This window comes from Balaenoptera acutorostrata, chromosome 3 (assembly GCF_949987535.1).
Source record: "Balaenoptera acutorostrata chromosome 3, mBalAcu1.1, whole genome shotgun sequence".
NCBI lineage: Eukaryota > Metazoa > Chordata > Mammalia > Artiodactyla > Balaenopteridae > Balaenoptera > Balaenoptera acutorostrata.
Window position 1 is genome coordinate 5,514,196 of NC_080066.1, and position 14,145 is coordinate 5,528,340.

At 44.4% G+C, this 14,145-nt stretch overlaps 2 protein-coding genes across 3 annotated transcripts in view; one reads left to right on the plus strand and one right to left on the minus strand.

The window, feature by feature from the left end:
- CUBN (cubilin) overlaps positions 1-14,145 on the plus strand; it is a 290,843-nt gene that overhangs the window by 101,478 nt on the left and 175,220 nt on the right. For both annotated transcript variants that reach the window (XM_007196413.2, XM_057544323.1), the window contains one exon: positions 4,281-4,431. In XM_007196413.2, the coding sequence (XP_007196475.2) occupies positions 4,281-4,431 (151 nt within the window). The remainder of the gene's footprint in view (positions 1-4,280; positions 4,432-14,145) is intronic.
- LOC130707720 (protein Spindly-like) lies at positions 9,300-11,982 on the minus strand. The gene is given in 2 exon segments (XM_057544324.1): positions 9,300-11,609; positions 11,962-11,982. A coding segment is annotated over 1 exon segment (1,812 nt). The 5' UTR covers positions 11,596-11,609; positions 11,962-11,982; the 3' UTR covers positions 9,300-9,783.

Sequence of the window (14,145 nt, forward strand, 5' to 3'; positions counted from 1 at the left end):
AAATCTCACTCTGTCAGTGATATGTCTTTGGTTTTCTGTCTTCCATTTTGTGTGCATGGGTCCGTACTATTTAGGAGTCCACGGATCATTTCATGTTGCAGCCGTAGTCAGAAATCTCTAATGGTCTCATCAACTATGCGTGCACCAAATTATCAAACCCATGCAAAGGAAGTAGGTAGAAATTGGCAAGCGAGACTTCTGCAAGAGATTTCCTTCCTCTTCGAGTGTCGTAAGAGTGGTTGAGATGTTTCAGGGTGGTGCGGGGGTGGAAGATCTAAAACACAAAAACTCTGAACGAATCTTCTCCTGAAGAGGATAACTGAAAAGATTCTACACAGCAGGTTTTGTACGTACACGTATCCACATCTGAAGATACGTTAAATGGCAACTTGAAAATGTAAACAGCATTTCAAGTATTAAAAAAAACCCAAACCTCTAAGCACAGTTATACAAATTTGATCTTCATATTCAAAGTAAGAATCTCAGTCTTTCACTTCTTAGTTTCTGCTAGTCTCCTTCCTATGGACTCAAGGCCTCAAATACTGTTCAGATGGGGTAGATCTTGGGGCTTTCTGAAAGCCGGCAATGGTACCCTTAGCGGGACCGAGCCACATGCTGGCCAGCAGCCCCAGTGAGTCACAGCTGGGATGGCCTGTGGTTAACATTCGGCTCTGAAAACAGCATCAGGAGCAGGAGGCAGCCACTGGTTTCCATGGTAACCGGTATTTGTGTACTTTGAAAGATGACTGTTCCTTTTTGGGTGGTAAATTTACGCAGGAATGAATTGTTGAGGTGACGTTAGCCATCTGTGTGAGTATAAACAAAAACCCCTGATTTAATTAAGGGTAAACGTTAGAAGGACATAAAATTAGGGGTATGGGATTTTTTTCTTCTAGAGAGGTATTTTTCTACACTAATTAAATCACTAATTTATTTGACATTACATTTAAGTATTTTCATCAATGTCTATTTGATGTTTATTTCAATGTATCATTCTCTTCCCTCCAAAGGCAAAAAGAAACTACTTGTTATTCACCACTGTTCCCCCCAGACCCACTCCCTTTACCCCCAACCCCCATTCCATTCACAGTGTGTTATTTAAGAAGCACTGGGATCAGGGGCTCTCCTTCAGTGAAGTAATTCCATCCGGAAGGAAGAAAAAAACATCCCCTCCAAGTCATGTGAAAATGTCACGTTTCTTAACCTTGCTGAGCTGGGAGGCGAAAGCACTATACTCTTTATGGCCGTGCACGGAATCTAAAATATGGCTCCTTGAAATGTTGCTACCTAGTTTTTCAGAAGATCCGAGAAGCTTAAGGCAATTATAGTTCTAGAGAAACCTTACCTCATGTTTTGTTGGATAAAGATGAAGTAATTAAAGTTTTGGTCACTGCAGCACAATCCAAAGTTTAGAATGAGCCTTTTGGAGTGGAAAACAGTAGAGCGATTTCTTGTTTATTATGCTCAGGCTTGAGAACAGTATGTTTATTTTTGTACTAATTAGTTTTGAATTGGAATTCATACCCTAGGTTTAATAGAAACTCTGTGGCTGAAATAAATGCCCTGCAGTGAAGCAGTAGTTTAGGAATAAACAGATTACCTTATAGACTCCTCCCCCACCTCCACCTCCTACAGTGGATGGTGGGTCTGGAGATGGGAGGTGGAGGGCCGTTTTCGTTTCCTCTTCTTTTTATGTGGCTTTATTCTTTCTCTCATTTTTGCTCCCTCCTTATGTCTTCTGTCAACCATCTACAGTATTAGAAGTTTGATAATAAATGCACATATTCAAAGCAGCAGTATTTAAAAAATTAAAAGGAAGCTGAAGGGACAGGTCTGAAAACTAAACCTCATCTTTATCATCTGCATAAAATGCTTAAGTTTAGTACTTAAGGGTGAGTGATATGACGGACTTCTGAGTTTCTCTTTTTAAATCTCAACTGACCTTCCCCGCATCGCACAGAAATGGACGGCTGATCCGCAGCCCGTTTTGAGAACTCAGGGAGACGAGCCAAATTCAGAAATCTGCGATTTTGATTATGACCTTGAACAAGGCCCTTCTGCAGAGTGGCCACAAAGGATGCAGACCTTTTGCTGCCTGAAAAGAGCATGCTGACGTTTAGGGCTGTAAGACGCTAACATGTATCTAACTGTGCAGCGTTAAAGTAACAGTGCAGACGAAGTGCTATGAAAATCAGTGCAGCTGTCGGGGGCGGGGGGGGGGTGGCTGTCTTCCTTCACTGAAGCTGTACTGCGAGCCCGCCCTGGGCAAGGCCCTGTGCTAGGCTGTGAGGGGGCGTAAGAGGTAGTCTGGGCTCTCAGGAAACTCGTAATCAGTGGGGGAGAGAGACACACATGCCTCCCACCAGAGTGTGACCCTTTCCACAAAGCAGCACAAATGAAAAGCTGAGGGGTTTCAAAGGAAAACTAATCTATGACCGGCTACAGGGATTGGGGAAGGCTTCATGGAGGGGCTTTGTAGAATTTGATGAAGAAGTTTTCCAGGCTCAGATCAACCTGCTTCAAACAGTATTTCCTATCATAACATTTCAGTAAATAAAAATAATCTGGTCAGTTTGGAATTTACTGAATCCAGATGATACATTTACATACAGACACACACAAGCACATACACTCACACGTGTGTGCTCTCCAAGAGAATAATAAAGGAAGTCCGCGATCAGACATTTTCCATTTCTTTATAATGGGCAGCTCAGCCCAAGGGTAACTGGAACAAAGCATTTAATGTGGACATTTGGGGATTGAAAGAAAATGTAGTGGCCTGAGTCATGAGGAAGCCAATCTTTTTGGATTAACATTATTTTTCCCAGTTGAAGAGATATGGCAGAGAGGTTTATTATTTTAGTTTGGAGATATGTATCTGATGAAATAAGGCAGATAAAGGGTACCCAACAGGATGTATAAGTACCTCAGTGGGGAAATGGGCAAAGACCTCAGCAGAAAAGTTGCAAGAGGAGAAAAAGAAATGCCCAATAAACATGAAAGAAACTTCAACCCCAAAGTAACAAATTAAGACAATTACAAAAAGAAAACAAATTTTCACTATTAGCCCCAGTTTTTAAAATAATAGCAGTCATAGGGACTTCCCTGGTGGCGCAGTGGTTGGGAGTCTGCCTGCTAATGCAGGGGACACGGGTTCGAGCCCTGGTCTGGGAAGATCCCACATGCCAAGGAGCAACTAGGCCCGTGAGCCACAATTACTGAGCCTGCGCGTCTGGAGCTTGTGCTCTGCAACAAGAGAGGCCGCGATAGTGAAGAGGCCTGTGCACCGCGATGAAGAGTGGCCCCCGCTTGCCGCAACTAGAGGAAGCCCTCACACAGAAACGAAGACCCAACACAGCCAAAAATAAAAAAATATAAAAATAAAAATTAAAAAAAAAAAAATAGCAGTCATAAAATATTTCCATCAACTGTTGGTGGGAGGATAAATTGGTATAAACTTTCTGGTAAGAAGTTTAATAATATGTATCCAGAGCCATGAAAGATCATGCTCTTTCATTCATTCCCTTTATAGGAATCTTTCCTAAGAGAAATTTAAACTGTCAGACAAAGACTTGTATTTATTGGCCCCCAGATTGGAAATATCCTAAGTGAACAACAGTAGAATTGTAATGTAAACACAGCATATTAGTAGTATTTTGTGCCACTATTAAAAATGTTTACATAGACTATTTAGTGACAGGCTTAGTGAAAAGCAGGGAACACAATTAAATGTGTAGCCCAAATTGATACACACCCATATTCACATATTCCCCTGCACACATATTTGTATATGTACATATACAAACAAATGAAAAAAATGTTGGTAAGAGAAGCTTCTGGTATTAACAAAATATTAACTGTGGTTCTCTTCAGTGGGATTAATTTTCGTATCTTTCTTTCAGAGTTTTCCAAAATGTCTAATTGTTTATAGTTAGTATTTATTTTAAAAATTTATAGCTTACAGTTATAATACTGTTATTCACTGAACATCTCTCATGTGTGATTCATATGTGAACCCATCTCACCTGGCCCAGCATTTCCTTCTTCTGTGCCTGGATTATATTGGGTTGGCCAAAAAGTTCCTTTTGGCCAACCCAATAATTTGGAGGGACCTCTCTGTATATAATTATCTATTTTTAATTTCTGTACTCAACCCACCTCAGTAGATTTACCCGTAACTTTTGAACCAAGGAACAGCTTTTGCTGCATGAGTGGACTTTGCTTTTTCCATCGACAAGTCCTGTAGGTTTTCACGCTGGGAGGTCTCTCTCTGATTGCAGCTCTATGACGGCCCACGGCGGATGGGGCGCTATTGTGGAGCAGACATTCCACCTTCAGGGAGCACCACGGGCTCCAAGCTTCAAGTGCTGTTTTATACCGACGGGGTCGGTCACCATGAGAAAGGATTCCAGATGCAGTGGTTCATCCAAGGTAAGCCCTCTGCTGATCTCAGTTGTATTCGGTAGTTGCTATTTGACCAAGAACCGTTCCCTTTGCAATTCTATATTTGGAAACAGTACCATCCACGAATAGTGGAACTGATCTTCGGTGGCTGTGGGGTGCCCGTGGCTGTGGCAGCTTGAAGCGGGGTCTCAGCTCCCCGACCAGGGATTGAGCCCAGGCCGCAGTGCTGCCCCGGCTCTCGTCTGCTTTGTAAAAAGAATTTTTTTTTTTTTTAAAGCCTCCTTCTTTTTTAAAAAATTTATTTATTTTTGGGTGTGTTGGGTCTTCGTTTCTGTGCGAGGGCTTTCTCTAGTTGTGGCGAGTGGGGGCCACTCTTCATCGCGGTGCGCGGGCCTCTCACTATCGTGGCCTCTCTTGTTGCGGAGCACAGGCTCCAGACGCGCAGGCTCAGCAGTTGTGGCTCACGCGCTCCAGACGTGCAGGCTCAGCAGTTGTGGCTCACGGGCCTAGTTGTTCCGCGGCATGTGGGATCTTCCCAGACCAGGGCAGGAACCCGTGTCCCCTGCATTGGCAGGCAGACTCTCAACCACTGCGCCACCAGGGAAGCCCCTGTAAAAAGAATTTTAACAAAGAGATGGAAAACAGTGAAGCAGGTAAAGTGTTTATTAGGAGAGGAATATGTGTAGAGAAAGCACGGGTGCGCTCAGGTTGCGAGAGAGCCGTGCCTCTGGGGTAGTTTAAATCACTTATATGGGGCAGTTCTTCCGGGTCTCCTCTGGCCAATCATCTTGCTTTGTCTGGCTCTGAGTCCGTATTTGGTCTGACGCGGGGCCCTCCCCTGTGTGCGCGTGCACCTTTTAGCCAAGATGGATTCCAGCTCAAGGGTCTCTGGGAAGTTGACAGAACATATTATGGTCTGGCGCCCCCTCCCTTCTCCGAGCCCTGAGGAGCCTTTCTGTGCGTGTGTAGTTTGGGAGGTCTCCTTGCCCTCAAAAATGGGAAATATATGGTCTCCTTATCTTGTCTCCAAGCAGGACTCAGCTCCTCCTGGCTCCTTCCATTCTCTTTATCCCCGAGTATCCGTCCACAGGGACAGATTCCATCCAGCTCCTGCCTCAGAACCTGCGCGGTAATCTAGTGCCAGGCCTTAGAACGTTTACTCAGACATTGGTGGCTCTTGGAGAGTTGAATCCTGTTGGGGTTAAGGCAGGAAGTGAAGTCCAAGTGGACAGGATTTGGGTAACCGCTTCAGGAGGTGCGGCCGCCAATTGCTTATGAGAAAGGAGGGAGCAGACGGAAGTTTCTAGGGGTGAAGGGCTGCACCTGGGCGTGGCAAGCAGGTCACGGGGTGCAATGGAGTCTCTCGGGGGAGTGGGACAGAATGAGGTTTATGGCTCACCCTGACACTGAGCAGAGAAGGAGTGACGGGGATAGAAGGGAAGGAAGGAGAGTCAATCAGAGAGAGAAGGGGGAGGGAGAGGATTGGGCTGTGAGGGGAACCTGAGCAGAAAGCTTGGGCTAGTGATGCACTAAGCCAAGGACAGGGGTCATATCTGCCAAATGAGTAGGGGCAGGTAAAAGCCTGCCTACAAACTGGTGGTTCAGAAAACAGGTAGGGATCATCACTCCTCTGAAGATGAAAATCTGTTTTAAACACAAGTTCTGAAACTTCTAGACTGACCTCATGTGGGCCAGTCGAAACGGAGAGGACCCCAGGGCAGTGCTTCTCAAACCCTGGTCCCCCAAAGCAGCAGTAGAATGTGTGAGAAATGCAAATTCTCAGGCCCCATCCCAGAACTATGGAATGGCAAACTCTGAAGGGAAGCCCAATAATCTGTGTCTTAACTAGTCTCCCTGGAGAGTAAAGTTGAGGACCACTCTCCCAGAGTGATCTACACCTGAAAAATATAGTCCTCGTGCATATTATACGAGCCGTTCTAGGCCAAGAGCTTAGGACTCACTACTATGATTCAGTCAACTTGAAAGAGGAATGGAGTTGCCATGTTATACCTGGCATCACACACAGACATCCTAAACTGTGGTCCTGCTGTCACAATCAGGGGTGAGCCCAGGGTGAGCATACGTGAATGTGTGTTGAGGGTTTTTAACATCGTAGTACATGTATTATATGCATCGGAGCACTTTACACAACCGAAGAGCCCTATTATATACTTGAGAATGTAAGACGTTCTATTATTATGAACTGGAGCCTGAGTGTATTTCGTTAAAACATACGTATAGGGTTTTTCAGTATTTAAAAATATTCAGTGGTCATCCACAGCTACTTATAACTTGAAATACAGATTATAAATTCCCAAAGTACGTGAGCAATGATAATTAAGCTTGTGGAAGTTCTGGATTGCCCTTTTCATCAAATAGGTAGATTTAACCTTGGAATGTCAATTTCTTGATCTATTGAATGAAGGAGCTGGATTGATTCATCTCTGTAATACAGCCCATCTCTAGTATTGTGGGATTCAGAAATAGCCTGACTCTGAGGGAACTAGAGACAGTGTGGAAAGACCTAGAAGAAACAGGAAAATCTTGGGACATGGCCCAGATTCTGAAGGGCAAGGGGTATTTTCCAGAACGGTGTTTCTCAAGCTTCCACATGGGTATGCGTCACTGGGGATCTTGTTAGGATGCAGATCCTGATGTGAGGGCTGAGGTAAGGCCCATGGATCTGCATTTCTGAAAAGCTCCCAGGTGATGCCGTTGGCGTGTCTCTGTAGACCACACTCGGAGAGCTTTCTCTTCTCTAATCTCTGAAGCGGTAAGGTTCTTTCTCACTGGGGCCCCAGCCCTTATCCTACTGACACTGAGTCAGAGAGTGGAAAGTAAGAAATGCCAACCAGGAGACTGAGGCTCAGGGCCTAGGGGCACGGTTCTCAGCCCGAGATACACGCAGGAATTGCCTGGGAGTTTTCACAAGTACCGGTGCCTGGGTTCCAACCCAGGAAACAGGATTCCATTGGTCTGCGGTGGGACCTTGACTACTGCTAATTTTGAAAAGCTCCCTAAGTAATTCTTTCATGCAGCTAGGACGGAGCATTTTAGGAGAAGCGATTTATTTTGCTGGTGATATCTTTCTCCTCAGTGCACTGCTTCCTCTCCCCTCCAGGCTGTTGTAGCCATACTAGCCCAAGGCCACACTAAGGAGTACGACTTCCTGGTCATTATTGGCTACCCCTGGACGACTGGGTTTCTCCAGCCAACACACTAGGCATGGCTTTGAGTTTTGGTTGGGAAAATTTTTTTCTTCCAGTCCCATTTGGAATCTGTCTTCATTTGGGAGAGTCAAAGACATCCTCTGTCTATTCTTGTATCCTGTTTACTATTTCAAAACGTACTCCCAATTGCTGAAAACTTGCTAAGCTTGGAACCAGAGTTGGGCAACAAAATTTTGCCAGGTAGGACCAGAACTGAATAATTTTTTTTTTTTTTAACTCTGTGCCACTAGATGTAAATTATGCTTGGGAAGAACCTTCTGGAAGGAGACTGTTAGTGGTCTACATCTGTGCAAAATTAACTGTCATATACTATAGCTACGCAATGCTGAGTTTATACTCGTCATCTGAACTACGTCTTTAACTCGAGACAGCCGGGAAGGGGGGCCGACAGAAAAGAGAAGGCCTCCAATGGAAGAGGTTCCCTCACTTCTCACCGGTTGTTGGTGACCTGAAGGCAGAAACCCGATTTCTAGTCATCCCTGTGTTCCTTCCAGAGATACTAAGGAACGGTCAGTGTGTGCCTCCTGCTCCAGGCCTGGTTCCTACACTCCTAGAGCTTCCAGGCGACTGGGAGAAGTGGCCATCTAGCCAAGAGGCACATAGATAGACGTGAACTTAGCGGTGTGATGATGCCACAGGAGCATACAAAAGGGGATTCGACCTGCACAGGAGGCCAGGGCAGTCCTGCATGAGGGTGCAACTTCTGAACTAAAATCTAAGAATAAGCAGGAGCTAAGGAGGCAAATAGGAGAAGGAAAAGGGTTCCTAGTAGAAGAAAGACCCTGTGGTGGGAGGGAGCAGGGTGCGCGTGGGGGACCCACACGTCCAGGGCGGCTGGAGTCGTGTCACAGGTCCAGCAGGAGGAGCCAGAGAGCGAAGCAGGGGCCTTTGGGTCCCTCACTGTTAGAGGCTTGGGCAGGGACGGGCTCATGCCCTCTCTTTCCCGTAAACCCTTCAGGTTTCAGAGAAATATGAGTTTTTTCTTCCTTTTATGCATCCTTATTTGGGAGATTATCTGGACATTCAGCTTTGAAGCATTTATGACCTTGAAGTATCACATGTGCATACAAAAAAACCCATGTTTACTTGAAATAAAATGTTGGTTTTCGGTTCTCTTTTTTTTTCTTGTCACTTACAAATTTATTTTTATACAATTTTAAAGGTTACTTTCCATGTACAGTTATTACAAAATATTGGCTGTCTTCCCCATATTGCACAACACATCCTTGAGCCTGCCTCACACCCAATAAGTTGTCCCTCCCCCTCCCCACCCCAATAGTGCCCCTCCCCCCTCCCCACTGGTAACCGGTAGTTAGTTCTCTCTATCTGTGAATCTGTTCTTTTTTTGTTATAGTCACTAATTGGTTGTGTTTTTTAGATTCCACGTATAAGCAATATTTGTCTTTGACTTACAGAGAAATGAGTTTTGAGTAGCATCTGGAAGCACTGAAGCAACGTGGCGTGTTGTGGGATTTGAATACAAAATATTCAATAAATAATATTCATAATAATATTGTGAATATTATTCATAATAATATTCAATAATATTCGTAAATAAATATTAAACAGATACAAGGTCCAAAATACGCTTAAAAATTAGTCTCAATTTTTTTTTTTTTTTTTATTTTAAATTTCAAAATTATATTTTTCATGTAATTGAGACATAAAATTTAAATCATGTATATGAATACAAAGATGAACATATGTGCTTTATACGCTGACAAAATCTAGTTACAATATAATATATATTTTTAAACCAAGTTTTCTATTTTCACAACACTGAAAAACTATGTTCATAAAAATGTACATAGGAAAATATAATAGTTAATGTGTTCTCTTTTCAAATATATATGGCTCTGAAGGTACTTTAAAAATCTATATACAATGTAACCAATAAATTTGTAATAACACTTTCCTTCAGCTAATGGTTTATTCACTGTGATTCATAGTTCATCACTTAAGGAACTCTCCTGGCTAGAATCACAAACACATTTTGAATGTTTGGTCAAAGGAGCATGAAAATGCCAGTTCCTGGCACAACGAGTAGAAGGAAATAACCTACAGGATGGTATACTTCAGATAAAGACAATCTTAACTAACCTCCAGAGCAATCTTTTGGGCAAGTGGTACCTTAACTCTCATTAAGTCTTTACTGCTGAGGGCACTGGGTCTCTGGAGTTGATTTGGAGGACACGTATACAATAGGGTGTGATTTCTTACAGGTTGCCTTTTCCAATTTGCTTGCAGTTTCTTTCCCTTCTTTAACTTCTGTTTGAAGCCTTGATTCAGCAGCTAACCTGGGAGAGTTAGGGGTGTTTCCACTTCTTTCACTTAAGGCTTCCGACTCAGCTGGAACTCCTATAAGTTTCACACATTTCTTTTCCTTCCTTGGCTGAATACCCACGGACAGATTTTTGTAAGGAGACAGAATGACTCCTGATGTGTTTACAGAAACTGTCTTTTCCAACTGCAACTTATCTTCTAAATTGTTAGGACAGGACTGTACCTCCTCTTTCTGAGGTGGTGATCTATAAACTTCTTCCTCAACAGCACTGGTGGTACATACATCGTTAGGGGTGGTTATATCCACAGGAAGTACCTCACGCCTCTTTTTGAGTACAGGCACTTCAATTTTCTCTTCAGGTTCATACTTCAGTTTTAACTCATCTAGTTTAGCTCTCAGTTTCATATTTTCACTTTGGGAAAGCTGGAGGCACCTTTCATTCAAAAAAAGTTTTCGCTCAATATCCAGAGCCCGCTGGCTCTCAAATAATGCTTTCATTCGCTGGATGGACAATTCACCTTTAGTGCTTTCATTTTCTTTGTTTAAGTTTTCAAGCTTTATTTGAAGTAAATCTGTGTAATAGGTGTCATCTTCCAGAGCAACAGAGTTGGCTGAAGGCTTAGATTCCATACTTTCATATAAACTCTTAAATTTCTCCAGATTCCTAATTTCACCTAAGAGATGTTTAATTTCACCATTCTTTTGCTCCAGCATGGCAAGTAACCGTTCCTGCTGTTCAAATTCAGCTTGAGACCCTTTCATTTGTAGCAACGTGGCGATTTGTAACTTCATTCTTTGCATCTGTTCTCTATTAAATGCATTTTGCTTCTTTAGTGACTGATACTTGACTTTCATGCTGATAAGCTGACGTTCCATTGCTGCCCTTCGATCTTCCACCTCTGCAAACAAAGAGTTGCCTTTACTGTTAGGGTCCAAGGCTTGCTGGAGTGCCAGGTCTAGCTGCACCTGAAGATCTTGATTTGCTACACGAGCTTTCTCTAAGGCATTATAGTAAGAAACTGCTTCTTTCTGTCGCTCTTCTTTTTCTTCTTTAAGCCGGTCTACCTGGCGCATTCAATTAGTATTAAGAAGTTCTAGTTGTTCTTGTCTGTACTGTAGTTCGTTCACTTCTTCTGTGAGGGTGGTCTTCATACTTTCCATTTCAGTTAGCTCAATTTGAAGAGCCAGCATCTCTGAAGAGATGCTTTCGTGTACACGTTCAGACATTATTCGCATTTCCTCTGATTTGCAAGAAAGGAGTTCCTTCTGATGATCCACTTTGTGCTTCAGCTGCTTTTCACTAAGCCTAGCTTCATCTAATTCGGCTTTCAGCTTTTCTAACTTATTTTTTAGTTCATTCACTTCCTGCCCATGGCTTCTGCTCAGCTGTTCTTCTAATTTCTCCAGGTGCATTTTTTGTTGTTGTTTAATAGCTTCACATTCAGAGCTCAAACTTTCTAACATTCGACTCTTGAGCTCAACTTCTCTCTGAAGAGTATATTTTTCTTGTTCATAATTCTCAGTCACGGTCATCATTTCATTACGACATTTATCCAATTGATTCTGCAATTCGTTCTGGCTCTCCACTAGTTGTAAACCATACTGTGCAGCTTTTAGTCGCTCTTCTTCAACTTCTTTGAGCTTGCATCGAAGATCTGCTATTATATCTGCCTCCATGATTTTTTTCCTGTCTATTTTTGGTGTAGTCTTCGGATTGCCAAATGGGGCTATTGGCTGTCGTACTGGACAGCGCAGATCTAGTGTTGGTTATCCTCCGGAGGCCCAGGCAGCGGACCCGGCTTTCCGTATCTACGCAGAATCCTCGGGAGCATCGAAGCGGCCCAACGGAATATTGAGACCGGCTCGGAACCTGGTTTATAAGAACTGAGTTCCGCCGAAGAAGCTGTTCCAGCTGAAAGCCTGGGCGGAGACCCAGGCCCCCGGTTTCCTTAGGCCCTGCTCTCCCCTCCCCAGTAGTCCTCTCCATGCCGCTCCCCAGCTTCCCTCTTCACACGCACTTCCATCCAGGTACCTTGCCCCTACCTCTCTCCTCACCCCTTCCCCTGCTGCTGCAGCTCGCCGCGCTCAGATTCTCGACGTTAACTCCACCGCACCGCAGAGACACCCTAGTCTCAATTTTAAATTAAAGAGAAATCTTCTTGAATGTGCCTGTGTGCACATGCACGTGTGTCTGTGTAGGTAATTCAGAAACATTGTCTGAGTGCAGCTTCTTCAGATCCGCATCTCAGAATCAGGCTCCAGTGCTGGGCCGGGACACACAGGCTGACACTGGCCGGGAAGCTGCTCTTCCTCACCGGCCAGAGCAAGTGCCTTTAAACTCTGAGCCTCTTTTCACCAGAATCAAATCTCCTTTCAGGCCCTCTTTCCCCTCCCAGTCTCTTCCAAGCTATGCAGCGAGAAATCCCAAACCTCTTCACTGCAAGCTCAGAATCCGCAGTGGCATCATTTCCTGACCGTTGCTGCCGAGGAAGACTCCCCATGTGCTTCATTCAGGAGGCCAATTAATAAATAAACCCGCTCACAAAATGTGCCTCTTTGTCGCCCACACAAATCTTCTCTTTGCTTTGCGAAAATGGATCTACAATCGGGCTTTCTTTGTGAGCACATCTTTGAAGCGGTGTTGCGGGTGTGAGATTAACCACCCTGCGTCGCCTTTATGCAAAGCATCAAAGAGAATCCCGCTCTGTAAAGAAAGAAATGGCCACAGTTGCCCTGTCTGGCTAAACGGTGTGCAGTTTTCAGCGCTGACGGCATTGTCTGGGGGCTGAATTTGGCCTGGCCTCGGGGACCTGCATCTGGGTTGCTGAAGGGAATAGAGAACTTTTCTGCGAGCCGTGTGAATAGGGCCTCCCGGCCAGCTGCACAAACCCCTCGCCTCTTCTGATCACGCCTCCCAGGGGCCCTCTTTCACTTGGCAGTGGAATCCGGCAAAAAAGCAAGGTCAAGGAGCTTTGTGAGTGAAAGAGTGACATTTGCAAAGGGAGAAAACCCCTGACCTGGGAACAGCAGAGGAAGGGCGAAGTGCCTGGATCAGGAGGTGACGTCACCCTGGGCTTTCACAAAGGAGAGCGTGGCCTTTTCTTTGGGGAGAGAGATGACATCAGCCTCTTGAATGGGGGCTGGTTCCATTTTATCATCCCTTCAGCTATTAACGAGATTTCTCAAGCCTTGAGGGTTTTGCAGAGATCAGCTCGGGGTTTATAAAAACTGTATCCTGATCCTGCATGGCTGGCTTGGTTTGAACATGAGCCAGCACTGTCTTGACCGCCTGTGGACACGCAGCGCTGTATCAGAGCGCTTCTAAAAAATGGATTTTGAGAGCCCTGGCAAAGAACCTCCTTGAGGTCTGCAACGTTTCCCATAAACCTTCCCTCAGTTCTTTCCTTCACATGGGCATTTCCATAGTCTCCGTTATTGTTGGTCTTTCAGGGGAATTCCTTCTAATTTGTCGTTTTTTATTCCTTTTGTGATTTAGAGTATGTGTGCCAGGGTTTCTGGGAGGTTCACCCTTTGAGGACAAAGGTTTTATCTTTTGTAATTCAAGGAACAGTTTGTGGTTCTGCATCTTGTGGTAGTGATTACTTGGGGCCTCTGTGGCATGTATTGAGGACATGTTTTCATTCAGTCATTCATTCAGCCAACCAACCAGCATATATTTATTCATGACCAGGTTCTGGGCTTGGCGTTTATAAAATGTAGAGAGTGTATTTGTTTTCTCAGCCTGTCATAACAGAATACCAGATTGAGTAGCTTAAACATCAGAAGTTTATTTCTCACAGTTCTGGAGGCTGGAAGTCCAAGATCAGGTGTCAGCAGGTTTGGTTTCTCCTGAGGCCTCTCTGTTTGGCTTGCAGACTGCAGCCTTCTCACTGTGTCCTTACGTGGCTTTGTCTGTGTGAACCTACTGATGGCTCTGTGTGTCCAAATTTGCTATTCATATAAGGAGGCCAGTCAGATTGGACTGGGGTCCATTCTAGGAGCCTTATTCTGGCTTCATCACTGCCGTAGTAGCCCCATGTCCAGACACAGTCACATTCTGAGGTATTGGAGGTTAGGGCTTCAGTGTGTTAATTTTGGGGGAGACACAATTCAGCCCATAACAGAGAAGAAGGAGACAGCATCCTTGACTTCAGGGAGTTGGTCAGTAGTAGGGGAGACAGACAAACCAAGTGCAGAATCCATGATCCATGATGCTGGGGTGGGGGG